This window comes from Salvelinus namaycush, chromosome 19 (genome assembly GCF_016432855.1).
Source record: "Salvelinus namaycush isolate Seneca chromosome 19, SaNama_1.0, whole genome shotgun sequence".
Taxonomy (NCBI): Eukaryota; Metazoa; Chordata; class Actinopteri; order Salmoniformes; family Salmonidae; genus Salvelinus; species Salvelinus namaycush.
This window is the reverse complement of record NC_052325.1, coordinates 24521610-24538442: the sequence shown is the minus strand read 5'-3', so window position 1 is coordinate 24538442 and position 16833 is coordinate 24521610. Positions and strand designations below refer to the sequence as shown.

General features: G+C 40.8%; 1 protein-coding gene across 1 annotated transcript in view; it reads right to left on the bottom strand.

Moving 5' to 3' along the window:
• Positions 1-16833, bottom strand: part of LOC120063767 (adenylate cyclase type 5-like) — a 161552-nt gene that overhangs the window by 13197 nt on the left and 131522 nt on the right. The window contains exons 6-11 of the mRNA XM_039014061.1: positions 16323-16481; positions 15777-15918; positions 13613-13750; positions 9906-9928; positions 8833-8977; positions 7496-7593 (exon numbers count right to left, since the gene is read on the bottom strand). Of these exons, the coding sequence (XP_038869989.1) occupies positions 7496-7593; positions 8833-8977; positions 9906-9928; positions 13613-13750; positions 15777-15918; positions 16323-16481 (705 nt within the window). The remainder of the gene's footprint in view (positions 1-7495; positions 7594-8832; positions 8978-9905; positions 9929-13612; positions 13751-15776; positions 15919-16322; positions 16482-16833) is intronic.

The following is a 16833-nucleotide window of genomic DNA, read 5'->3' as shown; positions in this document are numbered from 1 at the left end:
GAGTGAATGTGATTTTTCCAGGACAACTTTTCATCAACTAGGACACCTAGGAATGTAGTGAATGAAACCTGGTCCATTTCTTTCTGACCAATTGAGATTATGGCTCTTTTTTCCTCTTTTTTCCTTCACAATATTTCTTATTCTTACCAGTGAGTACAATGAAGATGCATTTTTTTACATTTAAAGATAATTTCCTTATCTTAAACCATTCAGAAAACGTGGCCATACCTTAGTTGGCATCATTTATTAGTGAATCGAAAGTGTTGTGTGATAAAATCAAGTTGGTATCATCAGCAAAAATAATGGGAAGTACGGTAGAAGACACAGCAGCAAGGTCATTGATATAGACTAGAAACAACAAAGGTCCAAGGATCGAACCCTGTGGAACACCATAGCATATCTTGGCCCTGGTAGACACACAACTTATTTGCATATACACATTGTTCTCTATCATTAACATAATTATACAGCCATTTACATCTATAATCATGAAAACTGTAATACTGCAATTTAGCAAGTTATATTTCATGATCAACCATGTCAAACGCTTTGGATTAATCCAGAAAGATGCCAAGAGCGTATTCATTGTTATTCAGGGCTGTAAAGATTTTATACACAAGTTGTAAAAGAGCAATACATTTTTACCATATTGGTGCTCATATAGAATACAGTGTTTGTTTAAATGTTTCAACATTCTTTGATACACCAGTTTCACTAAGATTTTTGAAAAACATAGTAGTACAGATAATGGCCGATAATTTGTAAAAGATTTTGGATCCCCAGATTTATAGAAGGGGATAACTTTGGCAATTTTCAAATCTTTAGGAACAATACCAGTTTGCATTGATTTGGTGAAGTTATACATTTGATTTGATTTGAGCATGTGTCAAACTCATTCCACGGAGGTCCGAGTGTCTGTGGGTTTTTGCTTCTCCCTTATACTTGATTGATTAATTAAGGTCACTAATTAGAAAGGAACCCTCACCTGGTTGTCTAGGGCTTAATTGAAAGGAACAAACTAAACCCAGCAAACACTAAGCCCTGGAAGGAGTTTGACACCCATGTGTTAGAGGCTCAATAATCGAGGAAGACACTGATTTCACCAAAAAGGCACCAATCTCATCATGACCTGCTTCTGATACCAATTACCTCCATCATCTCCATTACATAAGGTGGATCAAACTGAAGCAGAGAAGGGAAATTACCCTTAATGTAATCCAAGGGATTTCCATACATTTTTCAGATTTTTTTTGACAGAGAGGAACCCACATTCATAAAAAAGTATTACAATTCAGATGAGATAACATCAGGATCAGGTCTTATTTTGAGATGTGATAGTTGTAGATGTCTTTTTCTTATTCAACAGTTGATTGATGATTTTCCAAGTTGACTTTATATTGTTTGAGGATTCTTGGAATTTGGTAGTAAAATATTTTGGGGGGGATATCCGAAGTAAATGGGTACATTTACAGGGGGGGGATTTATGCTAAACCTTTTATACAACTAGTTTTTTTTACAAATATTTTTTTAGACCGTTTTTTTTAGACCGTTTAAACCATAAAAACAGTGGTGAAATATAGAATTAAAGGATGTGAGAAAAGTCTGGTAAGCAGGCTCCACATCGGGATGATAATAACAATTTTCCCATTAAATATCATCAATATCTTAAAACGCTCAGAATAACTTTTTTAATATATATAAATATTCTACATTTGATGCTACTATCCATTCCCACCTGTTCATTTCCAGCTGCCAACGAGAAGTGGAATATTGGAAAGTGGTCAGAAATGTCAGTATAAAGTATACCCACATTATTCAAAGAATTAGTAAAAATATTATCAATAAGGGTGGCAGATTAATTTACTGGTCACTCTTGTGGGCTTGTAGATGAGGGAATATACTGTAGATAGCTGGCGTATAAAGTATTTAAAAAGTCAGATGTTAGTGAATAAACTGATGTTGTAGTCACCCATTAGAAAACACATGTTATTTTCATTATTAATCAAATTTAAAATTGATGCAAGGATATCAATACAGTATCGGGTGGAGGGAATTTAACAGGAGGGAATTTCTATGAAAAGCGATTCTACATCAGTGTTATCAGATGTAAGTGCGAGGTCCTCTCTTACAAAGAATTGAAGACTTGTAGCAACAAAAATGGACACACTCCCCCCCCCTGTGGAATGCCGTTTGGGTCTTTGCGTGTCAAAAACGATACACGTCAAATAACATACCCCCCGCTCTTGATGTTACACAGTGGTGAACAGCATTATAAGGAGACATGTCATAAAGCATTGTCGTGGCTTCAGTCAACCATGTTTCAAGGTCAACAATAAAAAATACATGGTTAAGAGAAGACAGATAATGAACAAGGTGGTCATGATTTTTAGGAAGACTGAATAAGCTTGTCTTGGAATTAGATAAACTATTTAACAACCTGTATAGCAGTCTAACATTATAATAGTCACAGGAATAAAAAAAATCTTTGGTCAATTTCAGGACATTTTAATCTGGATCAACACAGTCATTATTTATCGCTATCTTCATTAATATCAAATGGTTTGAAGACCAGGTAATCAGGGTTGACATCCTGCCCAAATAAGATAGATATACAGTGGGAATCATCCAGAGAGTGGAAGGGAAACATAGAATTGCATGCCTCACATGTCCAATACATCCGCACATTTGTGTTAGTCTCATCAATAGGGGTGCACTTCCTATGGAATGCACCTTGACAAAGTCCACATAACACCACTTGAAGACTTCAGAGGCTTATGACTTAGAGCAATGTGTGTTTTTGGTCATGAGGTTAGGTGAAACACATGGACAAAGTAGAGTAAATATGTAGGCATAGGTGTGTCAAATCAAATTAATCCATGTGATAGATCAACGGACTACAGCCGAGTCCCCTGCCGTGGGGGGGAGGAATAACAAGCTGGTCCTACTTCAGGTATGCGATGTTGCCTCTCTTTCCTTTTTTAGTTAGTCGTGGCAGCAGTTCATTTTGAGGCGTACCTTTTTGGAGAACCCTTCATTAATGAAGAGCTTAGTTCCCTTCAGGCACTTGGCATTCTTGAGAATCTCCTCCTTGTTTTTGTACCTGAGCAGTTTCATCACTATAGATCTGGGCTGTCCATCAGGAAAAAAGGTGCCGTTCCTGTGCACCCTCTCACTGAGCTTAGGGTCCAGTTTCAGGTGACCTGCCAGGAGTTTCTTGGCCTTGGCAATGTGTGTCATGTCAAGTTTCAATTTTAACGTCTTCGATTCCATTGATTAGAATGTTGTTTAGCCTGGATTGATTTTCCAGGTAATCTCCTTTGGAAGAGAGTTTGTCTAGCGTTGTTTGGAATTTTGCAAAATCTTCTGAGATGGGTTTGAATGCGACCTGGCTGGGGATATTCGCACCCTTCAGCTAATCCACCTCGGACTGCGTTAAATACATACTGTGTTTGAAGTTCATAGCATCCCTTTTTCTCCCCAATCAATAACTTTAAATCCTTCCTGCAACTCTTAATGGATTCTAGCATCAATAACTTTAAATCCTTCCTGCAACTCTTAATGGATTCTAGCATCAATCGATTTAAAGTTATTGTTGCTAGAATCCATTAAGAGTTGCAGGAAGGATTTAAAGTTATTGATGCTAGAATCCATTAAGAGTTGCAGGAAGGATTTAAAGTTATTGATGCTAGAATCCATTAAGAGTTGCAGGAAGGATTTAAAGTGATTGTTGCTAGAATCCATTAAGAGTTGCAGGAAGGATTTAAAGTTATTGATGCTAGAATCCATTAAGAGTTGCAGGAAGGATTTAAAGTTATTGATGCTAGAATCCATTAAGAGTTGCAGGAAGGATTTAAAGTTATTGTTGCTAGAATCCATTAAGAGTTGCAGGAAGGATTTAAAGTTATTGATGCTAGAATCCATTAAGAGTTGCAGGAAGGATTTAAAGTTATTGATGCTAGAATCCATTAAGAGTTGCAGGAAGGATTTAAAGTTATTGATGCTAGAATCCATTAAGAGTTGCAGGAAGGATTTAAAGTTATTGTTGCTAGAATCCATTAAGAGTTGCAGGAAGGATTTAAAGTTATTGATGCTAGAATCCATTAAGAGTTGCAGGAAGGATTTAAAGTTATTGATGCTAGAATCCATTAAGAGTTGCAGGAAGGATTTAAAGTTATTGTTGCTAGAATCCATTAAGAGTTGCAGGAAGGATTTAAAGTTATTGATGCTAGAATCCATTAAGAGTTGCAGGAAGGATTTAAAGTTATTGATGCTAGAATCCATTAAGAGTTGCAGGAAGGATTTCAAGTTATTGTTGCTAGAATCCATTAAGAGTTGCAGGAAGGATTTAAAGTTATTGATGCTAGAATCCATTACGAGTTGCAGGAAGGATTTAAAGTTATTGATGCTAGAATCCATTAAGAGTTGCAGGAAGGATTTAAAGTTATTGATGCTAGAATCCATTAAGAGTTGCAGGAAGGATTTAAAGTTATTGATGCTAGAATCCATTAAGAGTTGCAGGAAGGATTTAAAGTTATTGTTGCTAGAATCCATTAAGAGTTGCAGGAAGGATTTAAAGTTATTGTTGCTAGAATCCATTAAGAGTTGCAGGAAGGATTTCAAGTTATTGATGCTAGATTCCATTAAGAGTTGCAGGAAGAATTTAAAGTTATTGTTGCTAGAATCCATTAAGAGTTGCAGGAAGGATTTAAAGTTATTGTTGCTAGAATCCATTAAGAGTTGCAGGAAGGATTTAAAGTTATTGTTGCTAGAATCCATTAAGAGTTGCAGGAAGGATTTAAAGTTATTGTTGCTAGAATCCATTAAGAGTTGCAGGAAGGATTTAAAGTTATTGTTGCTAGAATCCATTAAGAGTTGCAGGAAGGATTTAAAGTTATTGATGCTAGAATCCATTAAGAGTTGCAGGAAGGATTTAAAGTTATTGTTGCTAGAATCCATTAAGAGTTGCAGGAAGGATTTAAAGTTATTGTTGCTAGAATCCATTAAGAGTTGCAGGAAGGATTTAAAGTTATTGATGCTAGAATCCATTAAGAGTTGCAGGACGGATTTAAAGTTATTGATGCTAGAATCCATTAAGAGTTGCAGGAAGGATTTAAAGTTATTGATGCTAGAATCCATTAAGAGTTGCAGGAAGGATTTAAAGTTATTGTTGCTAGAATCCATTAAGAGTTGCAGGAAGGATTTAAAGTTATTGATGCTAGAATCCATTAAGGAGTTGCAGGAAGGATTTAAAGTTATTGATGCTAGAATCCATTAAGAGTTGCAGGAAGGATTTCAAGTTATTGATGCTAGAATCCATTAAGAGTTGCAGGAAGGATTTCAAGTTATTGATGCTAGAATCCATTAAGAGTTGCAGGAAGGATTTCAAGTTATTGTTGCTAGAATCCATTAAGAGTTGCAGGAAGGATTTAAAGTTATTGATGCTAGAATCCATTACGAGTTGCAGGAAGGATTTAAAGTTATTGATGCTAGAATCCATTAAGAGTTGCAGGAAGGATTTAAAGTTATTGATGCTAGAATCCATTAAGAGTTGCAGGAAGGATTTAAAGTTATTGATGCTAGAATCCATTAAGAGTTGCAGGAAGGATTTAAAGTTATTGTTGCTAGAATCCATTAAGAGTTGCAGGAAGGATTTAAAGTTATTGTTGCTAGAATCCATTAAGAGTTGCAGGAAGGATTTCAAGTTATTGATGCTAGATTCCATTAAGAGTTGCAGGAAGAATTTAAAGTTATTGTTGCTAGAATCCATTAAGAGTTGCAGGAAGGATTTAAAGTTATTGTTGCTAGAATCCATTAAGAGTTGCAGGAAGGATTTAAAGTTATTGTTGCTAGAATCCATTAAGAGTTGCAGGAAGGATTTAAAGTTATTGTTGCTAGAATCCATTAAGAGTTGCAGGAAGGATTTAAAGTTATTGTTGCTAGAATCCATTAAGAGTTGCAGGAAGGATTTAAAGTTATTGATGCTAGAATCCATTAAGAGTTGCAGGAAGGATTTAAAGTTATTGTTGCTAGAATCCATTAAGAGTTGCAGGAAGGATTTAAAGTTATTGTTGCTAGAATCCATTAAGAGTTGCAGGATGGATTTAAAGTTATTGATGCTAGAATCCATTAAGAGTTGCAGGACGGATTTAAAGTTATTGATGCTAGAATCCATTAAGAGTTGCAGGAAGGATTTAAAGTTATTGATGCTAGAATCCATTAAGAGTTGCAGGAAGGATTTAAAGTTATTGTTGCTAGAATCCATTAAGAGTTGCAGGAAGGATTTAAAGTTATTGATGCTAGAATCCATTAAGGAGTTGCAGGAAGGATTTAAAGTTATTGATGCTAGAATCCATTAAGAGTTGCAGGAAGGATTTAAAGTTATTGATGCTAGAATCCATTAAGAGTTGCAGGAAGGATTTAAAGTTATTGATGCTAGAATCCATTAAGAGTTGCAGGAAGGATTTCAAGTTATTTTCTTGCAGATCTATTAGATCTTTCTAGAACTCTTTATGTTGAACGAATAGATCATGGACTGCAGTGATACATTCTCGTCTTCCACATTGAGCTTTGAGGTGTTTTTGCTTCCAGTAAACATGCTAAATATTTGCTGTGAACTATAGTGAGTTTGTGAATACAACCCACACTCCGCCTCCCTAAAACAAGCTCAGCCAGTGAATTGGCAATCACACACAAGCAACACACACCTGAATCATACACCTGAATCACACACCTAAATCACACACCTAAATCACACACCTAAATCACACACCTAAATCACACACCTAAATCACACACCTGAATCACACACCTAAATCACACACCTGAATCACACACCTGAATCACACACCTGAATCACACACCTGAATCACACACCTGAATCACACACCTGAATCACACACCTGAATCACACACCTGAATCACACACTTGAATCACACACTTGAATCACACACCTGAATCACACACCTGAATCACACACTTGAATCACACACTTGAATCACACACTTGAATCACACACCTGAATCACACACCTAAATCACACACCTGAATCACACACCTGAATCACACACTTGAATCACACACTTGAATCACACACCTGAATCACACACTTGAATCACACACTTGAATCACACACCTGAATCACACACCTAAATCACACACCTGAATCACACACCTGAATCACCCAGCAGTACGATAAACAGAGAGAAAGCGGAGGACATATGGATCCTGGCTGCACATAGACTGTAGGAGTGGGAGATGACTCGCAAGCTAGTGCTGTGGATACAAGCAATATGCAAAGCAGTAAGCCAAAACACGTCAAAGAGGTTAGGGAGAGACAGGTAGCAGGAGCATTACCCACGGAATGAGTAGCGTGAATGAGCTGTGAATTCTAATAAAAAGATATGGGAAACATTCATTGTGATTTACTATTAAATAAATTATTCAGCCCTATGGTACTATACTGTATGAATCAACTTGGAGAGATTCAGTACTTACTGTGGTACAATGACAATCTGGATGAAACAGATGAAGAGGAAGACAAGAGAGGCGCAGGCCACGTACGCGCCAAATCTGGAGTCCACTTGTTTGGAGTACTGAAGGACAAATAAAAATGGAAAAATATAAGAGCAGTAAGGTAACCAGAGGCTGGCTGACTGCTTCACATCTCACTTGAAACCCTTTAGTGCAGTCCACTGATGTGAGGACACAACAGCCTCACACTGTGAGAACAGCATGTTACTGGTTACACAGCTGAACTGCCTTCCATCCATCCATCCATCCATCCATCCATCCATCCATCCATCCATCCATCCATCCATCCATCCACAAGCAGCCGTGTCTCTGGCTGGCCCTAAAGGATGTGCTCAGGAGATGAATCATGTGCGTGTGTGTGTGCGTGCATGTGCATGTGCGTCTGGCATAGGTGCTCAGGAGGTGAATTATGAGATCTTTCGGATGAAAGGTAATAGAGGAAAACCAAGTCAGTGATTATCTCTCCCACAGAAGACCGGGCTGGGGGCTGACACACTGAGAGCGGGCTTTGGATCTGTTCTAAGTAGCCACTATACAGCCCATTTACCCAGACGAGAGATACTGACAGGGAGAGGGGAAAGAGAGCAGGTTTAAAATGGGGCCTCTCTGCCTCTTCTCTTTCTCTCTCTCTGCTTTCACCCTCTCTCTCCTTCCCTCTCACCTCTTCCTTCTCTTTCCTTTTATATCTGCGTCGTTTTGATCGCTCTGTCTTTCTCCCACTCTCTCTCTCTCTCTCTTTCTCTCTCTGTCTTTCTCTGTCTTTCTCCCACTCTCTCTCTCTCTCTCTCTCTCTCTCTCTCCTCTCTGTCTTTCTCCCACTCTCTCTCTCTCCTCTCTCCTCTCTGTCTTTCTCCCACCCTCTCTCTCTCTCTCTCTCCTCTCTGTCTTTCTCCCACTCCCTCCTTCTCTCTCGCTCTCTCTCCTCTCTCTATCTCTCTCCTCTCTCTCTCCCTCACTCAGCTTTGATTGACATGCCCTGGATGTGTCACACCAGTGAGGGGTGTAGCTATTTGTGGCAGAATTGCTTGTCTTGACAAGGGCCCTGAATTTTTTGTACTCACCATGACACCTGACAGGGAAAAATCCCTTAGTTATAGACTAACACTAAAACATTTTCCTGGTCAGGCCATGTAGTTAGGGAAAACTCATGGCCCTCCTGAGTTTGACAATCAATCCTGACATAAATGAATACAGTGCTCACTCATTTGACATTTCCACTGCTGAAGATCTATCCAGAAGATTCACACAGGGCCTTAGTCCGATTTATGTGGATTCATTTCCCTGAAGGAGGACGGCACTACCTTCTTCTCCAGGTCTGGTTCTCTGAAGGTCAGCAGGAACTTCTTGACGTGTTCGGAGCGTAGCCGGTCGATACTCCTGGCGTCGATGGCTCTCCCTAGGAACTCGTCCACCTCGTCCTCTGGGTTCAGGTTTTCCTGCGTGTTTCTGAAAATGAAATGTCTAGATAACACAAGACGAGGAGACACTTTTTTGTTTTGCGTTTCAGGCCGTCACAAGAGGTCCTTCAGCTCTACGTCTCTACGGACTAGCCCACCACAAGCCCCTAACTCACCACCGCACCACAGAACTGCATCACCGTAACAAACAAAGTGATTGAGAACATCAAACCACTGTCATTATGTTTGTTTGATTGGAATAATCGTCGTTGAATCAGCAGTGCATTGTTTGAATGAATTGATTAGAGGCAACCTGGCCTATTGTCAGTGGATCAGTGGACAAGATCAAACCGGGCGATTCAAATGTTTTATGAATCACAGACAGCTAAGTTACAGTGAGTATGGAAGACGCTGAACTCACTGACACTCAAGGGTTCGGATGTCTTAAAGTGACTGTCACGATGAAACAAATCCCATTGAAGAACATTGATCTGTCTGTAGCACGTAGGGCAACGCATGGGGACAATCAAATCAAATCTTATTTGTTACATGCTTTGTAAACAACAGAAGCACATAGAATCACATAAAGGAGCTTGAAATTGAGATATATTCAGGGTGAGAATACAGACTGCGTTTGTGACATATGCATGGATATGCACAAGGGCAAATGGGCCATCCCCTTGAGTGACAACTGGATCAGCCAATCACATCTCCAGGATCCCCTCCTCACCCAGTGAAAAATGACAATTTGGCGAGTTGGATGTTCTGCTCGTGTTTTTGATGGCTATTCTGTGTATTATAGCAACAGTAGTTTATTTCTCTGACTATCACATACCTAGCCAGATAAGTCAAAATATCTATGGTTGTGACTCTGCTATTTTGTCTTTAGAAAGCCTGAAAACATGACCTGGAGCAGAAGGTTGCCCCACACCTTGACTGACAGGAGGTGAGATGGGGAGATGGGGGTCTCTACTCACTTGTCCTTGGGGTCTTCAAATCCCTGGAAGACAGAAGAAAAGAGCAGAATATAGACACTGTTATCTGACTGGAAAATGACTGAATTTCAGGAACAGCTACAAACAGAGAAACGTAAGTGGGGCTAGAGTTTCTTTCGAAGAGAAAGAGGTAGAATCCATTCACACAGCCAGGTGTTGGCTGAAAATGGAAGTTGCTTCAACCAGCAAGACAAGAGACTGACACCTCTTCCAGCATCCTCTCTGCCCAAACTCCCAGTACAAGATGCTGAAAAACAACAACAACGGATTGTGTCCCAAATGACACTCTATTCCCTTCCTACATAGTGTATTACTTTTGACCAGGACCCATAAAGCTCTGGTCAAAAGTGGTGCACTATATAGGGAATAGGGTGCCATTTGGGATGCACACAAAGTTGAGAACAACAGCTAGCCAGGCAGGCATCTTCCTAGGAAGGTGAGTCAATAGTGGTTTTAGAGAAGACGCTCTTATGACCAACACATTAGGTGAACTGAAGAGTTTCCACATCTACTGTATCACGGACCTGCAGTGACCTCTACTGGAAGAAGACAGCAACAACAGCAGGAGATCAAATGTGCTGTACAGGTTCAAGAAACATTAATACGTCTCCAGTATATAGTCGTCCTTTTTTCAAATCTAGGTTGAATCTACTCCTACATTTTCCTAATTGTGAACTAAGCTGAAAATACCCTGGAACCCTTTTTATTTTGGACATGGCTTTCCAACAGAATTTCTGAATATCTTATAATAACATAAGCAATTCCACTACCCTCTACAAACAGAGAGGTGGAACATCCCCAAATACCAGCATTCTTTCTTTTATATGGAATAGGAGAAAAGGGATTAATGACAAAGTAGGAATGTACGACAGAAACACAGTGGACAGCAAGTCATAAGTAATCTCCACTCTTCTGCCTGCCCTGCAGTGCTGGGAGGTTGGAGGACAGGGGCTAGTGTGGGAACTACTATCACTGTGACACCCTTTCCCTTCACACAGACCCATTCTCTTTACCTCATGCCCTCTGTCTCGCTCCCTCGCTCCTTGCTCCCACTATCTCTACTCTTTCTCTACCTCTGCTGCTGTGTGATTTAGGAGCAGGGGGAGGAGAAGAGAGAGAGACAGACAGGAGGAGAGAGAGAGAGGAGCAGAGAGAGACCAAAACAGAGCAACAGAGACAGACAGAAACAGAGAGACAGAGAGAGACAGAGAGAGACAGAAACAGAGAGAGTAACCAAAACAGAGCGACAGAGACATACAGAAACAGAGAGACAGAAACAGAGAGACAGAGAGAGACAGAGAGACAAAGACAGAAACAGAGAGACAGAGAGAGAAAGAGAGACAGAAACAAAGAGACAGAGAGACAGAGACAGAAACAGAGAGACAGAGAGACAGAGAGAGACAGAAACAGAGAGACAGAGAGACAGAGAGAGACAGAAACAGAGAGACAGAGAGACAAAGACAGAAACAGAGAGACAGAGAGAGACAGACAGAAACAGAGAGACAGAAACAGAGAGACATAAACAGAGAGACAGAGACAGAGAGACAGAGAGAGACAGAAACAGAGAGACAGAGACAGAGAGACAGAGAGAGATATAAACAGAGAGACAGAGATATAGAGAGACAGACAGAAACAGAGAGACAGAGAGACTTTTTTGTGTAAAGGAGATTCTCTTTGGAATTCTGAGAGATGATATTCTGCTACAGATGGGACCTTACTGACTGAATGTTTGGGCATTTGTTCATCCCTGTTGCCCACGTATTGTATTGTGACAGAGTGCGTGGTCCTCGAGAGACTGGCTGAAGAGGTAAGCAATGGTGCGGAGGGCCACTGCTTGCTGCCTGCCTGCCACCCCCTCTACCCTTGAAACTATACAGATTTCTGGGCATTCATTAAACTTGCAGGGTTTCCCAAACTCAGTCCTGCCTGTTTTTGTCCTAGCACTACACAGTTCATTGAAATAACCTACTCATCATCAAACTTATTATTTGAATCAGTTGTGTCGTGCCAGGACTGTGTTTGGGAAAGCCTGCACTACAAAATGCTAATTATTTCCATTGTCGTCTCTGAAGATTGAAGAGAATTTGGGATTAAAGAATCTGTTAAATAACTATTTATTATTATATGCCCCTGTGGTAGTTTTGCTCTGAGGTTATTTCACCATTCTGTTTTACATCTGTCTCTCTCTCTCTCTGTGTGTGTGTCTCTCTCTCTCTCTCTGTGTGTGTGTCTCTCTCTCTCTCTCTCTCTCTGTGTGTGTCTCTCTCTCTCTCTGTGTCTCTCTCTCTCTCTCTCTCTGTGTGTCTCTCTCTCTCTGTGTGTGTGTGTGTGTGTGTGTGTGTGTGTGTGTGTGTGTGTGTGTGTGTGTGTGTGTGTGTGTGTGTGTGTGTGTGTGTGTGTGTGTGTGTGTGTGTGTGTGTGTGTGTGTGTGTGTGTCTCTCTCTCTCTCTCTCTCTCTCTCTCTCTCTCTCTCTCTCTCTCTCTCTCTCTCTCTCTCTCTCTCTCTCTCTCTCTCTCTCTCTCTCTCTCTCTCTCTCTCTCTCTCTCTCTCTCTCTCTCTCTCTCTCTCTCTCTCTCTCTCTCTCTCTCTCTCTCTCTCTCTCTCTCTCTCTCTCTCTCTCTCTCTCTCTCACTCTCTCTCTCACTCTCTCACTCTCTCACTCTCTCACTCTCTCACACAGGGGCAGGGACATACACTGAGTGTACAAAACATTAGGAACACCTGCCCTTTCCATGACATAGGCTGACCAGGTGAATCCAGGTGAAAGCTAGGATCCCTTATTGATGTCACTTGTCAAATCCACTTCAATTGGTGTAGATGAAGGGTATATATGCCATTCAGAGGGTGAATGGGCAAGACAAAATACTCAAGTGCCTTTGAACAGGGTATGGTAGTAGGTGCCAGGCGCAGTGCTTTGTGTCAAGAACTGCAACATTCCCCGTGTGTATCAAGAATGGTCCACCACCGAATGACATCCAGCCAACTTGACACAACTGTGGGAAGAATTGTAGTCAACATGGGCCAGCATTCCTATGGAACGCCTTCGACACTTTGTAGAGTCCATGCCCCGACAAATTGAGGCTGTTCTGAGGGAAAGGGGGGGGGGAATCTGTCCCCAAGTATTCCAATGCATAAATAATGTGATCGTATCCCATTTAATCAATGTCGGAAATTATACTTTTTTTGTCAAATACTATATCTGGAGCAGCAGGTATAGCATCAAGGTTAGAGCATTGGGCCAGTAACCGAAAGGTGAAAACCTGTCGCTGTGCCCTCGAGCAAGGCACTTAACCCAAATTGCTCCAGGGGTGCTGGACAATGGTGACCCTAGCTGTGATCCCACTGCAAAAACACATTTGCATTAAAGTGTGTAACAGGAAAAATATAAGCACCCTCCAAATTATTATTATCTGTTCGTGATTCTTGCGGTCAATTTGCAGTGTGCAAATTATGGCCCCTGACTATCCGCTCAAGGAAAAATCGGCCCGAGACATACGCGATAACATGACCGTCACACGTCCTTGGCTTTCTATAGTCCCTGGTTAACACACACCCTGGTTAAACACACACCCTGGTTAAACACACACCCTGGTTAAACACACAACAACAACAACCTGACCCTGTTGTGAAGGAGAAGAGTAAATCTAGAGTATTCCTGAATTGGGGTGAGGGCAGCATGTTATCTCACCATCCTCTTCATCTCCTTGGAGATCTGGTTTCCTCCCATGTGGTTGTAGAAGGGCCGGTCGGTCCAGGGGCCCATGTTGTGGGAGACAGAGTTGGCGCGCTGACGGTTCATCTTGGCTATCATCGCCTTCTCGTCTTTCTGCAAGGCAAGGGAGACAGACTAATATACTTAGGGATGGTAATGGAAAAGGTCACTCTGGGAAGTAGGAAGGAAGCTACCAATGTAAAATCCTTTATTAATTAACCATGAAAGGCGCATGTTTAAATGTTAAAATGGTTTTACTGACTACCGGTACCCAGTTCCCCCGGCTTGCCCACCGTTTCTACCCATGACACAGACTGACAGATACAGTATGTTGTATTTCTAGAAGTTGAATTTCATGCATGCTCACAATCACTAAATCTACTGTAAATCACTTAAATGTTTTTCAACGTTTCTTCTACAATGAAATATGGTTAAAGGTAGTGATATCTGATCTGGGATGAGTGTAGTGATATCTGATCTGGGATGAGTGTAGTGATATCTGATCTGGGATGAGTGTAGTGATATCTGATCTGGGATGAGTGTAGTGATATCTGATCTGGGATGAGTGTAGTGATATCTGATCTGGGATGAGTGTAGTGATATCTGATCTGGGATGAGTGTAGTGATATCTGATATGGGATGAGTGTAGTGATATCTGATCTGGGATGAGTGTAGTGATATCTGATCTGGGATGAGTGTAGTGATATCTGATCTGGGATGAGTGTAGTGATATCTGATCTGGGATGAGTGTAGTGATATCTGATCTGGGATGAGTGTAGTGATTCAACCAGAACGGGAAAGGTAGAGAACTCTAAAGCCTGCGTCTTTAATTGCACCCTATTCCCTATAGTGCACTAGGTCTCTGGTCAACTGTATTGCACTCTATAGGGAATAGGGTCTCATTTGGGACGCATACTGAAAGTTATCACTAATGTAACAGCGATCATGAGAAATAACCCATTCCCAGTTCACTGATAGGTTAGAATAGAGTATATAGCAATATGATACATCATGTGAAAACACACATGATATGATATGTGAGCTGGAGTCAAAACTTGTGATATCGCCACAGGACTGATATGACACACACACACACACACAAACACACAGAGCTTTATTTATGTTAGAGTCACCCAGGTACCCAGAGTTCTTCCTGGCCAACTTTCAAGTTTATTTCCCATATGTAATAATTACATTAGACATCGTACTCATATCTGTGCAATGAATACATTGGAGATCTTACTCTAGCTTAGTCTGTTACTCTATGTTACTTTGTGTTACTATATGTTACTCTATGTTAGTCTGTGTTACTCTGTGTTACTCTAGATTATTCTGTGTTACTCTAGATTACTCTATGTTACTCTGAGTTACTCTGCGTTGCTCTGCGCTACGCTGTGTTACTCTGTGTTACTCTGTTACTCTATGCTACTCTATCTTGCTCTGTGTTGCTCTGTGTTACTTTGAGTTACTCTGTGGTATTACATGTTACTATGTGTTGCTCTATGTTACTATGTGTTGCTCTATGTTACTCTGAGTTACTCTGAGTTACTCTGCGTTACTCTGAGTTACTCTGTGTTAGTATATGTTACTCTGTGTTAGTATATGTTACTCTATGTTACTATGTGTTGCTCTATGTTACTCTGTGCTACTCTGTTACTCTATGCTACTCTGTTACTCTATGCTACTCTGTGCTACTCTATCTTGCTCTGTGTTGCTCTGTGTTGCTCTGTGTTACTCTGTGTTACTCTGAGTTACTCTGAGTTACTCTGTTACTCTATGTTACTATGTGTTGCTCTATGTTACTTTATGTTACTCTGAGTTATTATATGTTACTCTGTGTTACTCTGTGCTCCTCTGTTACTCTATGCTCATGTTACTCTATCTTACTCTGTTACTTTGTTACTCAATTTTACTCTTATGTTACTCTATGTTAAGCTGTTACTTTATGCTACTGTTACTCTCTTATCTTACTCTCTTATCCCTTTCTACACACACAAATAAACAAACACACACACACACACACACATATGATATGACATGTTAGCTGGATTAGAGCCAAGAGCCAAGATATCGCCACAGGTCTGATATGATATGACATACACACACCCACCCACACACATACACACCCACACACACATACCCTTTTCTGGCTGCAGCCCACGATGAGGTAGGTTTCTATGTTGTGTTTCTTCAGATAGATGTTCCTTGCTCCTCCTGATCCTGGCTCTACCTCATAGTCTCCACTCAGGTAGTTCAGAGTGGCCTTGGTGATGTGGATCCGCCTGGCACAGTAACACACCAATGATTTACTGGGCACAATGGGCAGGGATTGACAATATTCATTCATTTCATGTTTATACCATAACAAATTATGATGTAATATTGTCATATTCATAATGTAGTGTAAATCTTTGTTTCCCCTTTGACTTTTACAAGTTGTTCTTCTGTCAAATACAGCAAGACAATGTGAAGTCAGATGAATGAATGGGTACAGTATGTTGCACTGTGAACTGTGTATTCACTGAGACTAACTAGGGTTAAGTTCCAAAATAAGAACGAATGCTCAATACATAGCTTCATTCTATGTGGTACTCTAAGTAGTATGCTAATGTATAATGGAACACAGCCTAGTAGTGTCATTGGGTGAGTGACTGTGTACTGGTTTGTTGTGATTGGCTGGACGTACCCTGCCGCACCCCCGGCCTCCATGTGATTGGCTAACGTGACATCGTTGGACCACACATCAAACTGCCACTTCCTGAGTCCCAGCACCCCACAGTGGACCCTGCCGCTATGGATTCCCACACGCATGTTCACGTTGACCCCCGTCACCTCTCTCACCAGCCTGGAGCACAGACAGAAACAGTCAGAAACAACTGAGCACTGATTGACAGATTGACCACATCATCAAGCAACAGAAGGGAGTAAGAGGAAATAGTAAAATGAGAGAAAAAGGACACGCATGAGTAACAGTAATGTTTCCACAACTATAGCAAACTGAATCCACAGGTTCTCCTTCCTTGCAGTGAGGCTCCAGTATGTGTGTGACCTATCTCTGGCTAATGACTGACCAACTGACTTACCGACCACATGACTGAACAACTGACCACTGACCGACCCACCTACTGATCGACTGACCGACCACTTGACTGACCAACCATTTGACTGACCGACTGATCGACCGACTGACCGACCAA